At 41.9% G+C, this 18,799-nt stretch overlaps 3 protein-coding genes and 1 long non-coding RNA gene across 5 annotated transcripts; 2 read left to right on the top strand and 2 right to left on the bottom strand.

The window, feature by feature from the left end:
* The first annotated feature begins 648 nt into the window (after nt 1-648).
* LOC135620021 (probable membrane-associated kinase regulator 6) lies at nt 649-3,629 on the top strand. Its single transcript, XM_065122598.1, has one exon. The coding sequence runs from the start codon at nt 870-872 to the stop codon at nt 1,665-1,667; it is 798 nt and encodes a 265-aa protein (XP_064978670.1). The 5' UTR covers nt 649-869; the 3' UTR covers nt 1,668-3,629.
* Nucleotides 3,630-3,881: 252 nt separating this feature from the next.
* Nucleotides 3,882-7,810, bottom strand: LOC103996479 (uncharacterized). The gene is made up of 2 exons (XM_009417401.3): nt 4,927-7,810; nt 3,882-4,306 (listed from the first exon to the last, which is right to left on the bottom strand). Exon 1 carries the CDS (start codon nt 7,801-7,803, stop codon nt 5,059-5,061), a length of 2,745 nt encoding a protein of 914 aa, XP_009415676.2. The 5' UTR covers nt 7,804-7,810; the 3' UTR covers nt 3,882-4,306; nt 4,927-5,058.
* A 126-nt stretch (nt 7,811-7,936) lies between these two features.
* On the top strand, nt 7,937-12,685 carry LOC135620019 (uncharacterized). Its single transcript, XR_010489594.1, has 2 exons — nt 7,937-8,357; nt 12,359-12,685. It is a non-coding gene; the product is annotated as an uncharacterized LOC135620019 (long non-coding RNA).
* Nucleotides 12,686-13,880: 1,195 nt separating this feature from the next.
* On the bottom strand, nt 13,881-16,568 carry LOC103996078 (reticulon-like protein B2). Of its 2 annotated transcripts, none has more exons than XM_009416894.3 (6): nt 16,296-16,568; nt 15,395-15,575; nt 15,162-15,303; nt 14,583-14,652; nt 14,320-14,498; nt 13,881-14,212 (listed from the first exon to the last, which is right to left on the bottom strand). In XM_009416894.3, exons 1-5 carry the CDS (start codon nt 16,486-16,488, stop codon nt 14,329-14,331), a joined length of 756 nt encoding a protein of 251 aa, XP_009415169.1. In that variant the 5' UTR covers nt 16,489-16,568; the 3' UTR covers nt 13,881-14,212; nt 14,320-14,328. The 2 variants fall into 2 exon arrangements, with proteins under 2 accessions (XP_009415169.1, XP_018685868.1); XM_018830323.2 differs by having other exon boundaries at nt 13,881-14,238; nt 16,296-16,563.
* Nucleotides 16,569-18,799: the final 2,231 nt, after the last annotated feature.

The raw sequence follows: 18,799 nt of genomic DNA, 5'->3' as shown, positions 1-18,799 counted from the left end.
GTAGTTCAGATCTGCAAAGCATTGCAGCGGATGATCCACTTGTCTAATGATCCAACCTACCACCTCCAAATATGATATTGGGAACGCTGTTCTTTTATCGATCACCTGCAAAAATGATCCACTTGTACTTTGCGGTCAGCACAGATTACACGTAAATGCATCTGTTTGCTTAGCGAGCCTTTTTATCCAGTGGTTAAGGCATTAGCATCGAGTACAGTGCCAAAACAGTCAGCCAGGCTGCTTAGTTTAAGCATATACACATCGAAGAATCATGTGATGATACATTCAGAATTCTCTTCTTTGTCTGCTTGGTTGAATCCAGATATGCATATCAAGGCAACTATTATATGAATCTTCTACCAAAGAAAGAAAAGCTTAAAGAATTATAAAGATCCATTGGATTTTTCCCATGAACTGCTTCGAGTGGCTGCTCCCAAAGATTAATAGCTAAGCAATTTGCATGTCATAAATAATCTCTTGTTGATGTTTGCTTTAATGAATGATGATTTGGATCTTTTCAGACATTATTTGATGTCATCGTCTTTAACAACCATTCAATTCGATGCATCCTCTCCTTCTTGACAATATAGAGAGATCAGAAAAGATGACCAAAAGAATAGTTTTGCATTGATAAAATCAACAAGTTTGAAGTTTTTGGGTTGAATCAGTGATATGTCAAACTCATCCCCAATGGATTTTTAACCATCTGAATTATCCGAAGAATTCTTGATGTCATCAGGAGATTCCCGATCTAGTTGATGGAGGCACTTTGTAGGTATTCATCAGACCATGCTATTTCTTCATGTCTTCCCCCACTCGCATGTCATCTCCAACCCTGAAGCTAAAAGCCTTGGAGCTATAGAGATTCCATGGAGATCCCACAGCACTCCACCAATGACAGCTTCTCTTATAGCTGGTTGATGAACGTCGTCAAGTCCCCCCTCGACTCCGCCCAGGAGGACGGCAGCTCCTTCATCGAAGTGGATCCCAAAGTGTTCTCCAGGCGTTGGAAGACCGACTCCCTCGATTTCGACTTCCATCTCCCTACACCTCAGTCTTCTGCGCTGGTTCATGCAGATCAGATCATCTCCGACGGCCTACTTCTGCCGCTCCACCTCGTCCACCCACCCACGGCCGCAGCCATCTCCGAGTCTCCTGTGGACCCGGTTCTACTGAGATCACTCTCGGTGGACTCATCCAAAACGTTGCTCTCCCGAAGCAACCGGTTCCGGTCATGCTACGACTGTGCAGCACCGAGACGGCCTATGTCGTCCACTTCTTCGCCACTCTGCGGGCCACTGCAAAGCCTTCCTGCTTCTTCGAGCTCCGGCTCATCGAAGAGCGAGTTCTCGACGAGCACCAAGCGGAATTTACCTCTCTTTGGTGCCTCTGCAGGGTCTTCCAAGAGGTTCCTCGGGAAGTACTTACCCTTCCTGCTGCCTTTCTGTCGGAAGGTCAAGGGATTGGTATCGATCAGGAAGACAAGGCGCTCCAGGTTGAGCTCGGCAGCAAGTTGCATGGAGTCGATCGGATCATCTTCGAGGCACAGTGATGCGTTCTCGAGCTGTGAGTCGTATCGCGGCAAGACGACGGTTGATGCGGGCACTGAAACAGCTATACACGACGCCGTCCTCCATTGCAAGAATTCTTTCAACTTGTCACGGTGAAGAAGGTTTAGTGAGTATAGTTGTCTGTGCAACGCTTCTGTATATTACCAGACTCTCTATATGTTGGTGAAGGATGGGAAGAGAAGAACAGCCGAGGAGGGCATCTTGTTCCTGTGATTTTTGTGCTTCCTGTCGTTTGTCAGATGATGATCATCTACTGATGGAGATGAATGGCATATCTGATGCAAGACTCAGCAACCTCTCCACCTCACTCCTGCAGGAAGACTAATTCCATCAGAAAAAACCCGGAGGTTCAACAGTGATCAAAAGCACTCCTTTTACACGACTTCCAGGACACAAACCGCGGTCTGCAGAATCTAACATGAAGCATAAGGCACAACAACAAGAAGCAATGTGGATCTCAACAAGAAGCAGGACCTATTGTTATTAATATTGTAGCTTAAAATAGGATCAAGTAGTAAAGGTTTGCCAAACACAGAATTCATGTTAATCACTACTTGATCATTCGGGCATCAGACTGAAGCGTGCAGATGCATTGTCTATGGTCCCAAGAATTTGGAATGTTCCTCAAGCTCACAACATCCTCACCGACCTGAGAAAAGAAAGTTATAGACAACAGCCGTTTTCCCTTCTTCTTCTTCTTCTTCTTCGGATGTAAAGAACAAGATCAGCATTACACACGTCATCGGCTTTATATGCTCCAAAGAAAAGATCATTGGCCGTAAAGAAATCATACGGTAGGACATCAATTCTGTCAGCCCCAGGTGGCTTTACAGCTACCAAACGAGCAGGAAAGTGACGGGCAACCAAAGCTAGGTGTGCAAGTAAGCTCACATGTCTGGGGGACAAAACTGAGAAGCTTTCATCCATTCTATATGCGAAAGCGAGCTATGTCCTGTAGAATATCCGTTCGAGTTATCGAAGTAAAGACATGAAAGTGATGGGGAATAAACCCCAAAATTTCCATGAGTCAGATCAGTATCATCTCTTGGAGCCAATAGGATTAGCTCTCATTTCTTTTTCTTCTACTAAGGAATCGTACCATATATATGATACACCTGAGTGGTTCTTCCTTGAGTTCTATCTCTAGATTTCTCTTCTTCGAACAGTGTGGGGATGGGGTCATCACCCTGATATTAATGGGGTGGATGAACTTGCGTCTGATACGCAGTATGTGTTCTACTCGAGACAATAAAGTGGTCCTTGTAAATGTGAGGCCAGAAGCAGCATGATTTGATACAATAGACCAAAAGCTAGGAAAAGGAGGAGAAAAGAACGACTCACAGAGTGCCATGGGTGGGTCAGATGGCATGAATGATTTGCGTGTCGTCAAGGCTCAGCGCATTCACTGTCACGGACTCCATCATGCAGGGTGGGAGTCCGAGGACCAGCTGCTTGTCCTCGGAAAACTATGGGAACATCCCTTTGCAGCATCTGCGTCAACCCCTCCAAAAACCAGAGGCTGGAAGAACGAGTGCAGCGGCAAGTGGGTCACATGGGAGGTGATGGCGGAAGGGATGTGCTGTTTCCATGCTCCACTCTGCTTCCTCCTGTTGCTCCGTCGTCGTTGGCTCCTCCTTATCTTCGCCAACGCGCGTCGCACAAATTTCCATCAGGTAATCTACCTTCCACTTTGAGAACGAGTGGCTTGCTGCTGTCGTGTGGACCAGAAGAGCCTCGTTACGCGCTGCCGGTCGGGAGCTGCCTCGCTGTGGTCGGACTTGGAACCAACAGTGAAGAACACACAAATGCTCGATGTAGAGATGTCGGATTTTGGACCGCGCCGCCGCCTCGAAGCCGAAAGGGTTGGTTTTCACGTAAACCTTATCAGCCTAAAGATACGATGACGATAGATTGAAGTTAGAGAGGTTTATCCATCCTGCGATGAGACCTTTAAAACCCAAACAGCTGAATCATTATTCATATACTTGATATATATTTTTTAATACATGTTTGTAGATTTTGATCTGATGATGACATGATAAATGAGTTTATTGAGCAGAGACAGATTTGCCTGACATTTATTTCATGACTCTACAAAAAATCAACGTTCTTTTGAAGATAATCTTACCTCAAGCAAATCTAAATAAAAAGATACAATTGACATGTGGAGTAATTGTTCAAAAACAAACTTGCAAAAAACCCAACCTCTCAGGTAAGATTTTAATTACAGATTTTGTGCAAGAGCAAATCCATGCAACTCCAAACTTGATGACTTCACCGAGAAGTTGAAGGTTTTGAGCAATGGCCCAATTTTCAAATTCAGGAACCAACAAATTGCATCAGAACTCACGTAATATACAAAGCTTACAAATGGTTTCCCATCTAGCAATAATCAAATTACATGGAAGAATAATTAGCTACAAGATTGTTACCTGTTTGATACTCCATACAAAATATGATGGAAGGGGGAACCTTAAAGAATAAAAAATTAATGGATCATGTCTCATTTTCGGTTTAAGATCGTACAAGAAATGTTAGATTGATGGATTAGCAGAGGGGTGCGTATCTGTAGACAGATTGATTCATCTTCCTTGCAAAGAGGGCTGCAGAGTTCACAGCATCTGGTGAGTGACCAAAAACCCAGAGTTGCTTGTGCAGCATAACACACCAGGGGATTGAATAGAGTCCTCAGAGTGCAAATGCTGGGCCATTGTTGCAACAGCAATTACAAGCATCTGGAAACATTCAACCAGTAGGTTCACATAAGCATATTCCAAAAGCCAACAAGGAAAATGAAAATGCAAAGAAAAGAACTTGTTAAACATCAGTAATAACACATGACCATAATAAACATAATCTATGATAAGGTCCCACAAGTGGTCTGATTACAGGTTTTGCTCTTCATGATGCCTGATATGCTGCAGAACATGAAAGGCTTTGACATTCGAAATCTCTACATTAGGGAATTGTCATGTCAAATTCTACACACTTGCCACCGAAATCTCTACATAAGGAGGCATTAGCAAGGGGTTATCCAGGAAATATGGGAAGAACTTGTTGCAGGGCACTGTAAACTTAAAAGAACTAGTTTACTTCCTAAGAGAAGGGACAAAGCAATAAATGATGTACACCTAGTTTACTTCCTAAGAGAAACATGAAGATGCTTGATGGTGAATCATATGATTGCTGCATAGATGGAAACTTTAAGTGAAGGTACAGTAAGGTTGACAATAATCTTTCCCTAAACCAAATGCCATTCAAGATTAGTTAAGCAAAAAAAAATTGTTCAAGCTTTAGTACGAGGAAATCATAGAAGTTCGATTCTACATAAATGGACAGGAAATGGATTCTTTACCTGCTAAGTCAAGCACCACTCTTCAGCAAATTAAATTTTTGAAGCCACTTCTATAATGTACAGTGACAAAATCTAATACACGTTAGATCCACCAATCAAACTAAACTGCATGAAGATACCATGAAGCTCATTTTATATTTTAGAGGAAGCACAGAAATCTCGATATGGCTTATAATTTTCCTGCCATTTGGAGAACTGTTTCTTCAAACACTTGAAAATTTTCTGCTCTGCTGGCTGAAGTGCCACTTGGGTTATATCAAAATCCAGCCTGACTGGGCTTATATCAAACAATTCATCCACAAATTGGTCAGTTTTAGAATCTGGCTTGGATGCTTTGTCTGCAGCTCCACAAATAAATGTAGTAAAAGTTTCATCTTTATAAGACGCAGAGCAGGCTTGCATCATTTGTTGCATCCCTATTGGTTCTTGTTTTACCTTGGAAGCAGCATCAATGTTGGTTCGTTCGCTTGCAGAACTAGTATGGGCTTGTGTAGGTTCATAAAGAAAGTAAGATTTCTCAGCTTGCAGCTCATCTGTGGCACCCCATCCATTGCAGTTTCTAGTGTCTGTGATAGAAATTTCTGGTAAAACATCTTTGAGAACAGTTCTGCACTGATAATCCAGTAAGTCATCATCTGGATTGTCTTTGAAGGTGAAAGACCCATCCTTTTTATCATTCTGTTGCAATGCAAGAAGAACAGGAACAGGAAGTACTGGACCAACAAGAGCATCTCCAAACAATGTTTTGCTCGACCATTTCTCGCTTCTTCTTGAAGGTTTCCCAGCAAAGAAAGGTAATGATCTTTTCTGAGACAATGACCAAGGGATTTCTAAGAATTCAAAAGTGGAGGCCCAATCAAGTCGGAACAGATCTGAGTATTTTGAAAAAGCCAATGGCAAAATATCCGATCGAAGACAATTTAGTGTCCTCCTGCATGCGACTTCAAAGATGCTGGTCGGGATGCTAACTTCATTCGCAAAAGCTGACAGAGAGAGATTCGAAGACTTCAGGATGTGGCTAATAAGTTCATTCATATCATGACCCAAAGAAATTTGGCAAGTTTCTTTGTAATTAGCTTGGGGGCCACGCATGGCCAAAGCATTGGAAAGATTGCCATTCATATATTCAGAAAGATACCACAGCCTATAAAATTCACATCTGCTGGACAGTCTACATTCACGTCCCTCAGAATTGATAACTGAATCATCGACCTCCTTTAATTGGTCTGCTTCTGTAAAGTTAGTCTCCTGACAATATAATTTTGATGATGCATGGTATCTCTGCATTTCCAACTTTCCAGACAAGGTAAGTCTAATTAGGGAAAATCCACCACCCGACTCTGAATCAACAGGGAAGATATCATTTGGGACAATGCACAGACCCGCAACCTTCTTTTCCCTTTGTCGCCACACCGAACCATATGCAGGGTTCTCTGCTGAAAAAATCTCTCTCACAAAGCTGTCACCAGATTCACATCCGTTATCAGACAAAGGCAGACTCGAAGGAAGCTCCCAGGCAAAAAGTGAAGAATTTCCTAAGCATCCAGCCTTTCGAGGCCCATAGCAAAACAAAGTGAACTCATTATTCCAAAAGGAACCAATCAAGATGACATAACCAGATTCCGAGGCCCATTTGAACTCATTTGATGGCCTCAACTCCGACAATCTAAGCATGGAAATAAAATGTGGGGAATCCATTCTGTGGTTCCATGTCAATAGAGGAGCCAACGGTTTCCTCACATCGAACAGAAGCAATCGATGTTCTGTCACCAATGCAATGTGGAAATCATTGTAGCTCGCCTTACCAAAAGCAATGAACCGATCGTTCATTTCTATCAAAGGAGAAACATATAGAGAACTTGACATCTTGATGTGAGCCAAAACCTTGTGTTCAGTGCCTTTTGTGGATCTCAGATCAACCAAGACAACAGCTTTAGAACAGGCAACAATCACAGTCCATGGCTGCCCGCCAAACTCGCAGCTCAACCATTCTCCGGGATTGACCTCACCAGGCAAAGCAACCCTCATGGTGCCCCCGCGCTTGGTCTGCAGATTAAACCAGCAAAGGTCACCGCTTTCCAGCAAAGCGGCACTCTCCTCGACAAAATGTGGACTCCAGCAAGCGTGCACCACAGCGCTTTCAAACCCCTGCTTCGCCATCGGAACCAAGAACGGCCTCTCCTGACCCGTACCTGTAACCCTGGTCTCAATGCCAAACCAATTCACGGAATACAAAGTGGTGGCGATCAAGAACCCCTCGATGAGGGGATTGCCTGGGGACGCCGAAGCCACCTCCGGCGCCCAGGATGACTGGGTCGCGGCCACCGCCGACATCATCACTATCCGATGAAATGGGTGTTTATACCCTTCCCTCAGCTTGAATACGTGACCGTCCCGATCGAGACCTAGCTCCGGCGGCGCCAACCCACGGAAGGAGAGACCGACGTACCCGATCAAGTTGGCGTTTGAGCCAGTGGGAAAGAAAAGGACCATGGAAGAGCCGTTGCGGCAGCGGAGGGCGGCGAGGTTGTTGCAGGGGAGGGGGTCGGAGGCGGAGGCGGAGGCGGACGGGCCAGGGACGGAGACCGCGGCTTCGATGGCCAGGGCGTCGACGGCGGCAGAGGGGAGGAAGGCTTCGTTGGCGGGGCAGTGGAAGAAGGAGCGCAGGCCTTCGACGAAGGAGGAGGCAGGGAGCGGGGCGGGGATGTCGAGGGCGAGAGAAGGGGAGGAGAGAAGAGGGAGAGGGGGGAGCGGAGAGGGGGAAAAGAGGAGCGGACCGACGGGATCAGCGGCGGCGGCGGCCGAGGGGCGGAGGATGGGGGCAGCGAAGACGGAGGAGACCGGCCATAGGGACCGCCACTCGTCGGAGAACTCCATGGTTAGGGTCCGCGGGGGTGGGTGGGTTTTGGGGTTTAAGTAGTTTACGGCACGCGTCCTCCGTCTACGGGCTTTAATGAGCCAACCCATTCTGCATATATGGGCTTATAATGAGCCATAAATGGATTTGGGCTTGAACTAACCGACGAATTATGCATATATGGGCTTATAATGGGCCTTAACTAGACTACTTGACTATTTCTTAAATATGGGCCGAGAAACTGCATTCGAATCCCCATAGAGACACGAATCGATTCCCGTTTCTACGCGGTAACAAAACCCTTTTCCCTTTTCCCTCCTCGTTGCTTTCCGATCCACCCAAGTTTGTTCGATCGAAACCCTCTTTCGAGTTCCCTCGATCGCAGTTCTGCGGACGTCCTTGGATCCAAGAAGGAGCGGGTGAAACCGGGTACGATCGCCACCGCGGATCCACTGGTCATGCCGCGCAAGGGGGGGCGGGGGATGTCGGTTCTCTCGCAGGCAGATGTCTCGGGTTTCTCCCCCCACCATGCGGCTCCCCGTCGCCAATGGGTCGATCCGGACACCTGGACGAGGTACGCCCAATCTTCCATGCTATGTGGTCATATTCTTGATTCTTGTTATTTCTTGGAGTTTATTCTCTTCTGCCATGACGATGTATTCCCAGTTTATAAATCTGTACGACGCTTTTTTTTTTTAATCGATTCGTGTAGTTTCTTGATTCTTCTGTGCCAATCTGATCAAGGAATATGGGTCTAACCATATGCTATGTCATGATCTTGAGAAATGCGGAAATCTATCGTTGAATGCGATTCAAGAACTATAGATCCAGGAGTTTAGGCCGGTGCTGAACATTTGACAGAAGAACCTAAGGATCTTGTGAACGATGGACCACCTTGAGTCTTTTCTCTGTTACGACTTGGCTTTTCTGGTTGGGTAAATTGATCATTTAGTTAAGATGCAACTACATATCTATTGTTAACAAATTTGAGCCTCCGAAAGTCAATGGTTGGAACTATTCTCCCAGTTTGTGAATCTGTATAACGTTGTTTGTTTCTTTGAATCTTGTGTCCAATCTGGTGAAAAGAATAAGGGCCTAAGTATATGTTACGTCATGATCTTGAGAGCCGGGGAAATCTATTACTAGTTGGGGTTCAAGAACTATAGATCTAAGATTTTAAGCTGGTGCTGAACACTTACTGAGAAGAACCTAAGGATCTTAAAATTAGGCTAATATTTGCACCATCCACCATATTTATTTCATGTTTTCCCAATGCCTTAAAATTAAATACAGTGTGTAGATAATTACCCAGATCAACGTTCACACTTCGTCATTCATATATACTGTATTCAGGAGGGGTTTTGAGGGGGAGATTTATGCGGTGCAACTAGGTTGATGCTAAGATTGTACTAGTTATTATATTGCAGACAATTGGTCTTGGCTAAGGTAGACTAGGATTTTTAATGTGGTCCGAGGAAGAATTAGATTGAGAAGATCAGAGTCATGATTGATTTTGTTCCTAACAACATGCATGAATGCTAAATTTCTGGTGTCACTCTTCCATGTTACAGTGGAGTTTAACAGTAGAGTGTGGTTTTGCTGTAATCTGAGTTGCATCTTCTATTTTAAATTCTGAGGTTGTTGCTTGATGTCTTAAGTGTCAAAATGTGTTATTGATAGTATGGTGGTGCATGGAAAGAGAGACCACCCACATTGTTGGGTAAATGTCAGATTCCTAAATGGTTTACATACCTAAACGCGGTAGTACCGAGAATTGATACCTAAGTTGTTGGCTGAAGCAATATTTTGTGAAAATACAAAATTTTGTAAGAAACAAGTGTATGCATCTCTCTCTTCTGCTCTGTTATTAGTTGTGTTCTTCCGTTAAGTTGGCCTATATTGTGGTCAGGTATGGATTTTTGTATGAGTAGGCTGCAGGCTGGGTTTGATTACAGGACAATCTGAGGCTGAGCAAGTGCATGAGGCAAGCACCTTCCTCTTTTTCAGGATTAGGACTAGTGAATCACTTCTTAAAGTTTTAGGGTTGGGAGTTGTCTGGAGATACTTCTATTTGAGAGGATATAATTTGTTGTAAGGAGAAATAATTTGTCTGTGTTTTAGCTAAGCTTATATTGTCATGTTAGTAGGCTATGGGCTAGGTAGTTGTGAGCCGAAACGTGGGACAAAACCGGTTCAAAGGACATTGTTTGAATAATGCTGGAAACAATGACATTAGCTATGCTTCACCAATTAGAATCTTCTACAGGCAGATGATTGAAACATCATTGGCTTCTTATTGTAGTCTTTTGTCTTATTATGATCTGTCTGTTAAGGTGCATCTTCAAAATATGTCAAATTAGAAGGTACGATTAAGTGACTTCAAGAATGCCAATTATGAAAATTTAAAACTTCAACGAAAAGGTGAATGATTAGTGATTTAGATTCTTTGTTTGAACAAAAAATGATTGAGAATTCCACTGATTGAAAGCCAATGTTGACTGGAAAAAAAAATGGAAGTTATGACCTGAAGAACCTTTAAGAAAGCTGAAAATGTAGGATGCAACACTGATCCATTGTGAGAATGCCAAGCATGCACTGGATGAGAGAAATTTATCTTGCATATTTTTCTTAATGGAGGACAAAAAGTGAAACCGTATTTGCTAAAGATGGGCTAAACCACCTAAAAATGGGGTATGAAACTTGTGGTATATTATCTTTTTCGAAATGAATGAAACATGTGCATCATTAAACTGGTTTCGGTGTGACCAGGAATCAAAGAAAACATGTTTGGATGATTGACACCAAAATGACATTTTGGTAAGTGATGTCAAGATCTGGATTTCGTTGAGACCAATGCATCAGTTATTTCAGTAGTGTATAACTAGAGCTGCTTTATGTTGGACAAGGGTGCCGTGATCTTCTTCCTTACAGAAGAACCTCTCATGGCTTAAATACTATGACAAGTTTGTCTTTTTGGCTTATAATTTGTGTGTTGGAGTCCGACATAATTGATGGATGGCATTTTTTTCTTTTGTTTATACTAACATTATCCTCTTTAGGTAAAATTGCTAGTCATTCAACTTCCTAGCTTAGTTCTTGCATGTCATAGTTAGATCCACTGTTCCAAATATATAAAAATTCCTCAAACTCTCTTATCTCACCTTGATTCACAGGCTTGGCTTAAGAATAAGGTGTGTTGGCTCTTGAGAAGAGCGTTTATGGTTTTCTGTGCCCTCACATGCCATGTACACACAGGACAAGGTGTGATTCTGTTAATACTAATGGAATACTTCTCTGAGGGCAAATAATAGTAGACTCTTAAGGTATTATGCATCTGGTATAGGAGGAGGGTATGTGTATGAGACAATGGTTTCATCCACTTTTCGTCTAGGTTTCTCCATTGTTATTCCTTTTTCTTTTGCAAAATAAGTGAAAAAGGAAAGAAGAAGAGCCAGTAATCAATCATCATAAAGAGGAGGGGACAAAAAAGAAAAAAAAAGAAGAGAAAGCTTCAAGTTGTCTGCGACATCACCACATGGGCACCCGCCTTGCTTCCTAGGCTCTTTATCGGATGCTCTTTTAGACATCTTGAGAAGTTTGTGACCCTCTGTGACCATCGCCAGCTATGGCAATGACTCATCCTCCATGGAATTGTCCCACTCATGGTCATGTTTGATCAAGGAGCTATCGACAAGGAAATGAACTCAGGGAAAGGGTAGGAAATGAATGCTTAAGGTGCTACTTGATGGACAATGATCGTGGACAAGGAAGGACCTATAGTTGAGCAAGGCCTGATTGAGATAACCTTGGAATTAGGGGTGACTTTATTTCTGCTCTGGGTTGATTTGAGTCAAGCTCAGCGAACATATTCTGAACTCATATTTAGTAGTTACCCCGCCCAAAAGACTCAAACCAGGCTCTGACCCATAAGTGGCCTAGCTCAATGGGCCCAGGGAGACTTTGATTCATTCCGTGCACCACTCTTTATATTATCATCGGCTATAAATTGACCTGCTTGATTGATTATGCATGCTTTCTCCATCACAAATTGCCCTGATTCCACATCTTCGGAATTTTTTTATTCCCCTCTCTACATGAGTGTGCTCGTTTTCTGAATATCTGTTTGGCATATGGATCCTTGTCTATTTTATAAAACATTAATTATAGAAATAATAGAGAAGGAAGATGATTTTATTTATTTGCTTTGTTACTTTTTTTTGTGTTCTATTCTTGTGGGAGCTGTGGGAGGGGGAAAACAATGCAATCATCAAGATGGATGGATGGTGTGCATGTTCTATTCAATGAATAAGGTGAAGGAAATAAAAGGAGGGAAGAAATGAACGATAACAGTGGATCTTTTTTTTTTCTTTTTTTTTTTCCTTCAAAGAATTAAGTTACAAAACTGTTATAATGCCTTTTCTTTATAAATTTTATTGCTTAAATTTGGAAGAAGCGGCTTTTGGTAGGATTATTTTTTTATCTTTTGTTGTGCATATGTTTTTCTGATAGAGATTTTTTTTCTCTTGCATTACTCCCTCTGGTGAGTGGTTTTGTCTTTCCGTGGGCTCTATTTAGAAGGGTATTTTTTACGTATCAATGGTCATTCGATTCCACATCGACAGAAGCCCACTGGGGTCCCAAGGCTTGAAGCACCTTGTCAATAGCAAGAGAGGCACTGCACCGAAGTCACTGTTTCTACTTGCGCCCGAAACTAACTAACAGGATTGTTTCTTTCAACTTATTGTTCCGTTGCTTGTTCAATACAATAAGAATACTTGTTTGCCCATGTTAGCACAACGGTAAACTCATAACTTATTGCCTGGTCTACTTAACCTAACAGGGTAAAGTGCAGAAAAGGGACAAATATGTATTATGAAAATTTTAAAAGTATTTTTGCTACAAGTGTTGGTTGGGATTTTATTTTTATTTTTATTATTTTCCAGAGAATTCTGATCGGTTACTTAGCAGACTACAAATATATATATCTCAATATAAAGAGATGAAATATGTAAATTATTTTGGTAATGAAAGGAAAACTAGCCAACCAAAAGGCTTGTCTTTTAATGTTTGTTGTCTTCCCGGTCGAATATACAAATGGTTCTCTCAGTGAAAGGTTTTCGTTCTCAACGAACCAAAAGTCTTTTCTTCTAATGTTCCCCCGTAGAGTTACGACGAGCTTGTCAAATTTGTTTTCCGTCTTCACAAAGTTGCAGAACAGATATAGCACTTTCTATTCATATGCAACACATTTTTCTAGGCACTTTTGATATTACAAGGCATAAGGACGGACACTCTTAGACTGAATAACAGAAATCAGTAAAAATTTAATTCTTGGGGCTCCCATCCATGTTCATAGAAACTTCACAACTTCAAATGATATTTTTGACTATAAAAGTCAGGTTATCATCCTAAAACTATCTAAACCTTTATTTGTTTACTGAACAAACAATGTGGTACAGTAAATCAAACTTGCATGGACAATAAATATTTTGCTAAAGAGGACAAGAACTATGCGCGAGATTAAAATACCATAGAAATCAAGCATGGAGTAGACCAGAAAATCATCAAGTTACTATAATTTCTATGTTTACGCAGAACTTGCTCAAATACACAAGCAAATTCAAATACAACAGTAACATTCACTTCAGGCTGCTAGAAAGGACCATCTAAAGTTACCGCAACAGAAATTGAACCAATCACATAAATCTTCATCTTTGAACAATATGAAGAATGATTATACATTTGAAATCATCACTCCAAAAAGGCAAACAGATCATGCAATTAGCCAAAAGTCCTCTCATCAGGATTCCAAATGTGACAAAAAATGCAACCCTACTAAGAATCCAGTATCATCTAATGATCAGTGCATCATAACTTTTAAGTCATTAATGAAGAACAAGACTATCATACTTATTTGTTGATAAAATGTTTTCTTGTTCTTGCTAAGTAAATATATTAGTCAAATGGCATCTAGCTTTTCTAGAAGATGCACAAATATTTTCATTACACAGAGTAACCATTGTTCATGAAAAAAAATTCTAATTCTCATTGAAGATTATTCTAACTGTCAGAAGTAGATCAGGAAATTCGCAGTCCATAAAAGGAATTAACAATGAAAATATTTGAACTGCAAAGACATGCACAGTAATGTTTGACCAACCTTCAAGCTTGGACCAATTCTTGTGACATCTGGTTGGTTACAGAATCCTCCAAGAAGGCATGCAAAACATGATTAACAAACCAATGAAAATCCTTATACTAACAAACCCACACATTACAAATATTACATGTATAACATAGATTCCACAGAATCAAATCATTAGTAGACATGAGATACAATGCAATGATCATGCTTGGTCAAATTATGCCCAACACAAGTATGACCCACTTTAGAAAACCCGGAATCGCTCCCATGTACCACACCAGAAACTGTCACAGATCAGACAAATTCAGGGCTAAGGAGACGAGAGTTTTTCAACGAAAAATAAAATGGTAAAACCACGGAACTCAAATAACTTTCAGGATCAACAAAATACCTTATTTGCCTACTGGACCTTTTTGTCTTTCAGTGGCCCTCTGGGAATCTTGCTTAAATACTTGGCATGAATAACTGCATAGTGCTTCTTGAATTCCACTGTTGCCTTCTCCGCAAACGAGTCAACTTGGTCTTCATACTTATCATATAGAAATGGTACGGTATGCAGGGTAACAAATGCTTCACACAGAAATCAAATAAAATTTTTTTAGACACAATATAAAGCCAATGGCAAGTCTAGAAGGATTTTGATGATCGCATTACCTATATAAAACAAGGTCAAAAAGTTGCAGCAGTTCCCAATGACCGAAAGAACCCACAATCCAACAATAACCTGTACCCGAAACACTATATCAATTATCAATACCAAGTCAAAGATATTCATAGTTTCAAAATCTCATTTAGGAGCATTCGGTTGCATGCAAATGGAAATACAGACAAATAGCAGTAGTTTTTGGCAAAAGCAAGTAGCAGTTGCAGGAGCAATTGTTTGCATGCCCACATGTATATTTGCTAATTGCAACTATAACTAAGGTAGAACAGGCAACTCCAAGAGGAAGGAGGCAGAGGTGGTAATGTGGACTAATATAAAGGAGGAGAGGGACACAATGTAGATGGAGAAGGCATCAAAATCCAATTCTGAATTGCAACCTAGCTTGCAAGTGCGACATGTGAAATTTTAAATCGCAAGTCCAGTTGCGGCATGTAAGAGTCCAATGTACGTATGATGCAATGCAAACAAGCAAACACTTGCAATTCGGTTATTTTCTGCAAAATTGATTTAGGGACAGTCCACATGAAGGCGACCAAACACCCCCTTAAAGAAAATGTCAAGTGTCATACGGCGAGGAACTTCTTCACATCACGTCCAGCTGCAATTTCCCTCAAAACAGCAAAACCCCTATTGATCTCGTATCTGAGAGAAAGCGCAATGTTCACTGACAAATCTTCAGGAATAATCACCTCAGGTATGTGAGGTGGAGACCTGCCATAGAAAACATAAGGTAAGCAATCAGACGGTTGCATCCTATTCAAAGACATACCAGAGGACACAAATCTTGCAGTGACGATCTTACTTGTTAATGAAGGTGGTGGCATTGGACCAGAGGAAAAGGATCGCAAGGGACAATATGAGGCAGTGGCAGACCAGAGTAAGTAAATGGTATTCCATCAGCTCAAACAAGACCCAGATGGCGGTAGCTCCACCAAGTACAATGGCCGAGGCTTTCTTGTTCTTCCACAGGAAAACATCAGCAGCTGCGCAAAACAATCAGCAGAGTTTCTTTAATTCATATTAACAGCACGATCCTGGATACATAGATCATTCAACCATTATTACAAACTAAGCAGTATCGTATAAACCCTTAATGAGACCCACTTTATACGGAGGTTGCATATCTAATTACCCAAGACGAAAAAGGAACTACAATCTTCCTAAATAAATAGTTTAAGAATTCAGATGAACTCATCTGATGAAATCTTCCAGAACGATCAACCAGTGTTCCCGATCTGGACCTTCACTGGTATGAAAAACACAGATGAGGGCTCTACGTTCCATCAAAACATTTGCTACTAGCCCGGACCTGAATCGTCAGTGACATCAAGAAACCTAGTTAGGGCTTCATGTTCCTTCAAACCAGTACCAAGACAAAAAGATCGGATTGGGGTTGCCCGTTCTTGATAACCATTTAATTTTAAAGGCGAAAGTTGACCATCGATTTCTTTTCCTCTTCAAGAAAATAGACGCAAACCCTAAGTAAACCACAGCCGGAGTAGGCAACATAGCGAGAGATCCGACAGATCACATTAGAGCCCCGCAAACCTCTAAGAACTCCATGATCTCGGGTAGTATCAACTCATCGATCAAACCACCCAAGACCCGGTTCAAACCGATACAAAGAAACCACAAAGGAAAGACGGGAAAAGAAAATTTAAAGGCGTTAAGAGGTGGGGAAGGAAGGCAGAAAGAGATGATACGCTTTCCGCCACCCAAGATCCGGTGGACGGGCTTCTCCCGGCCGAAGAGGCGGAAGATCTTGGACTTGACAGCCTCCGCCACCTCCGACGCCTTCGACTTCTCGTCATCGGAGTCCGAGGAGGAGGAATCCCCGCCGTGGATCTTCTCCTTTATCTTCTCGATGAGCGTCTCCCCCGGCTGCTCCGTCGCCATGGCCAGAATCGCCTCCTCAAAACCCCTTTTCTCTCTCCGGATTCTTCCGCGAGGTGTGGGAATCACGAAAGGTGCGTGGGCGAATGAGAGCGGTCTTTATCACCGGAAGATGCTATCAGGACCGTCTGATCAATCAAGGGCAAAGTCGTCCGAAAGAGAAAAGATCTCTAACGTCCAGCCGACGGCGCTTCCTTTGTAACGTCCACCGTTACTCTCCCTGGTCGAACAACCATTCAATTTATCTCGTGGCACTTAACGATTGGTCATATTACGAGTTCCACTTAGTGGCTACACGACTGACGACAAACTCCAAATGCGATGCGGACACGTAAACACAAGGTGGTGGCTGAAACTGACTACAAACCTGCAATGCCGTGTGGACACGTAACATAAGATAGAGGAAAGGAGAGGAGACACGTAGACGATAGAAGATTTTGGAAACCTTGGGGGTGGGTCCCAGCCTCCCGCACCTGAGAGGTTTGAAAGCTACCAAGTCGCCACCAATTTGACGATCCCCAGGTGACCACCCGTCTGGTGATTGGCTAGGAAGAAGGGCCCCGCAACCGATTGAGAGACAATAAGTGAGACCCTGAGATCAATTGGCGAGCCGAAGGCACGTGCACCGCACGTTGGACAGTCGTATGGAATTCCAAACACACATCGATCGGCTTAGGAACAGTATAATTAAATGATAATTTCTAAGTCCCACAGGCCATTGGAATTGGAACGCTTCTAATGTTGCGAAATAGGCAAAAAGGTTTGTCGGCAAGATATCGACATTGCAACAGAAGCTATCAGCAATCGAAGGGGGGGGCTTTCATTTTTGGTTGAGCCGATTAAAATAAGAAGTGGACATGAGAAATCCATGCTTCACTGTCCAGCTTTCAATTTCAAGCCACGACACAGTGAGTTGCTAATAGTTAATGGCTATGCATACAAACAATGCAATGGACCATGTTTACGTATATCTAACTCGGAGATCACCGATGCTGGATTGGTAGGCCACATTGATGTCATCTCTCGGGCCGGTCAAACTGTTTAAGCCTTCATGGTGATGCGTTGGTTGCTGATAGGGAGCTCTGCTGTCCTGTGCTATCTACAGAATACTTGGGCACCAAGTCATGCACCGAGCAGCACAGTGCTCCCAGGACATGATGATGATGATGATGATGATAGGGTAGCATATTTCAACAGGTTGTTTGCAATGCTCTTGGGGGTAATAATGGGTTGGTCTTCATCCCCTCTCTCTCTCTCTCTCTCTATCTCTCTCAGATGCCAGTCAGTAAAAATGGTCTGTAAAACCTTCATCCCGATCCTGAGCAGAAGTTACAAGTTTCAAGTAGCTATATAAGTAGGATGGAAGCAGACAAGCAATGGGTTGAGCTCCATATCCATTGGCTTCATCTTCTTTTTCCTTCGAGTCAGCAACAGCCAAGGATTCATGTGATGATAGCATCACCGGAGATCGGAACCTTAGAGATTGGAACCTTAGAGATCGGAACGAATGTTACGGATTCATGTACACTTCCATCGAATCCTTATGAGTAGAGTACATGAGAGCTATCGTTTCCGGCCTCCCTTAGATCATGAGGCCAAGCCAGCTCTCGTTACTATAGATTATGAGGAAACTAATGTTACTCAAAGCTTAAGTTAGTAACATAGGAATCATATTCAACATATATCAACTTTTTCAAAAACAATACCTGATTTTTTTTAATCTTTCTCTCATAATTTTTCAATAATTTGTAAGTTTGACCTATGCATTAAATTTATTAGAACTAACTCACATATATGAGATAAATCACCATTTAGACCCAAAATAATAAGCTATTAATTAATATATGTCATTCCATTTTTTTTTAATGTTTAGTAATATCAATTTTCTTTTTGTCCTTTCTCAAAACATACATATTTTTCTAACAGTTTTAAAGAATACCAGTCCATAACTTGTTCATGGACCCACCCTAATCAAGCCTTTATTCATAATCAAATAGTAAAATTATCACTATATATATTTTTTCTTAAAAATAATTATTTTTTTTGCACCCTCGCTCTATGAAATATTTTGATCTGATAGTCGCTTATAAGGTGAATCGATCTAATTATAATATTTTTACGATGCTTTAGTAATAATACGTGTTAAAATTAATACAGTGTTTTTGTATAATTTAATAAAAATATTTTAAAAGGATAGGTAGCTGAGGATATTCAGATATTAGGGAAAAAAAAAAAGAATGCCGTAAAGAATAAAATATAAAAAGTGAATTTTTTGGTGGGACCAGTACAATCCGACTGATGTTATGGAGATGGA

The sequence above is a fragment of the Musa acuminata genome, chromosome BXJ2-8 (genome assembly GCF_036884655.1).
Source record: "Musa acuminata AAA Group cultivar baxijiao chromosome BXJ2-8, Cavendish_Baxijiao_AAA, whole genome shotgun sequence".
Classification (NCBI taxonomy): domain Eukaryota; kingdom Viridiplantae; phylum Streptophyta; class Magnoliopsida; order Zingiberales; family Musaceae; genus Musa; species Musa acuminata.
Note: the sequence above shows the minus strand (reverse complement) of the source record. Positions and strands in the feature narration are given on the sequence as shown.

Bases quoted from the DNA above. Each gene is read 5' to 3' on its own strand.
- LOC135620021 (XM_065122598.1), top strand. From the start codon at position 870: ATGGAGATCCCACAGCACTCCACCAATGACAGCTTCTCTTATAGCTGG.
- LOC103996479 (XM_009417401.3), bottom strand. From the start codon at position 7,803: ATGGAGTTCTCCGACGAGTGGCGGTCCCTATGGCCGGTCTCCTCCGTC.
- LOC103996078 (XM_009416894.3), bottom strand. From the start codon at position 16,488: ATGGCGACGGAGCAGCCGGGGGAGACGCTCATCGAGAAGATAAAGGAG. The intron at 15,576-16,295 runs GTATCATCTCTT...TGTTTTGCGCAG, and splicing joins GATCTTGGGTGGCGGAAAGC to CTGCTGATGTTTTCCTGTGG. The intron at 14,499-14,582 runs GTAATGCGATCA...TTCTGTGTGAAG, and splicing joins TTTGACCTTGTTTTATATAG to CATTTGTTACCCTGCATACC.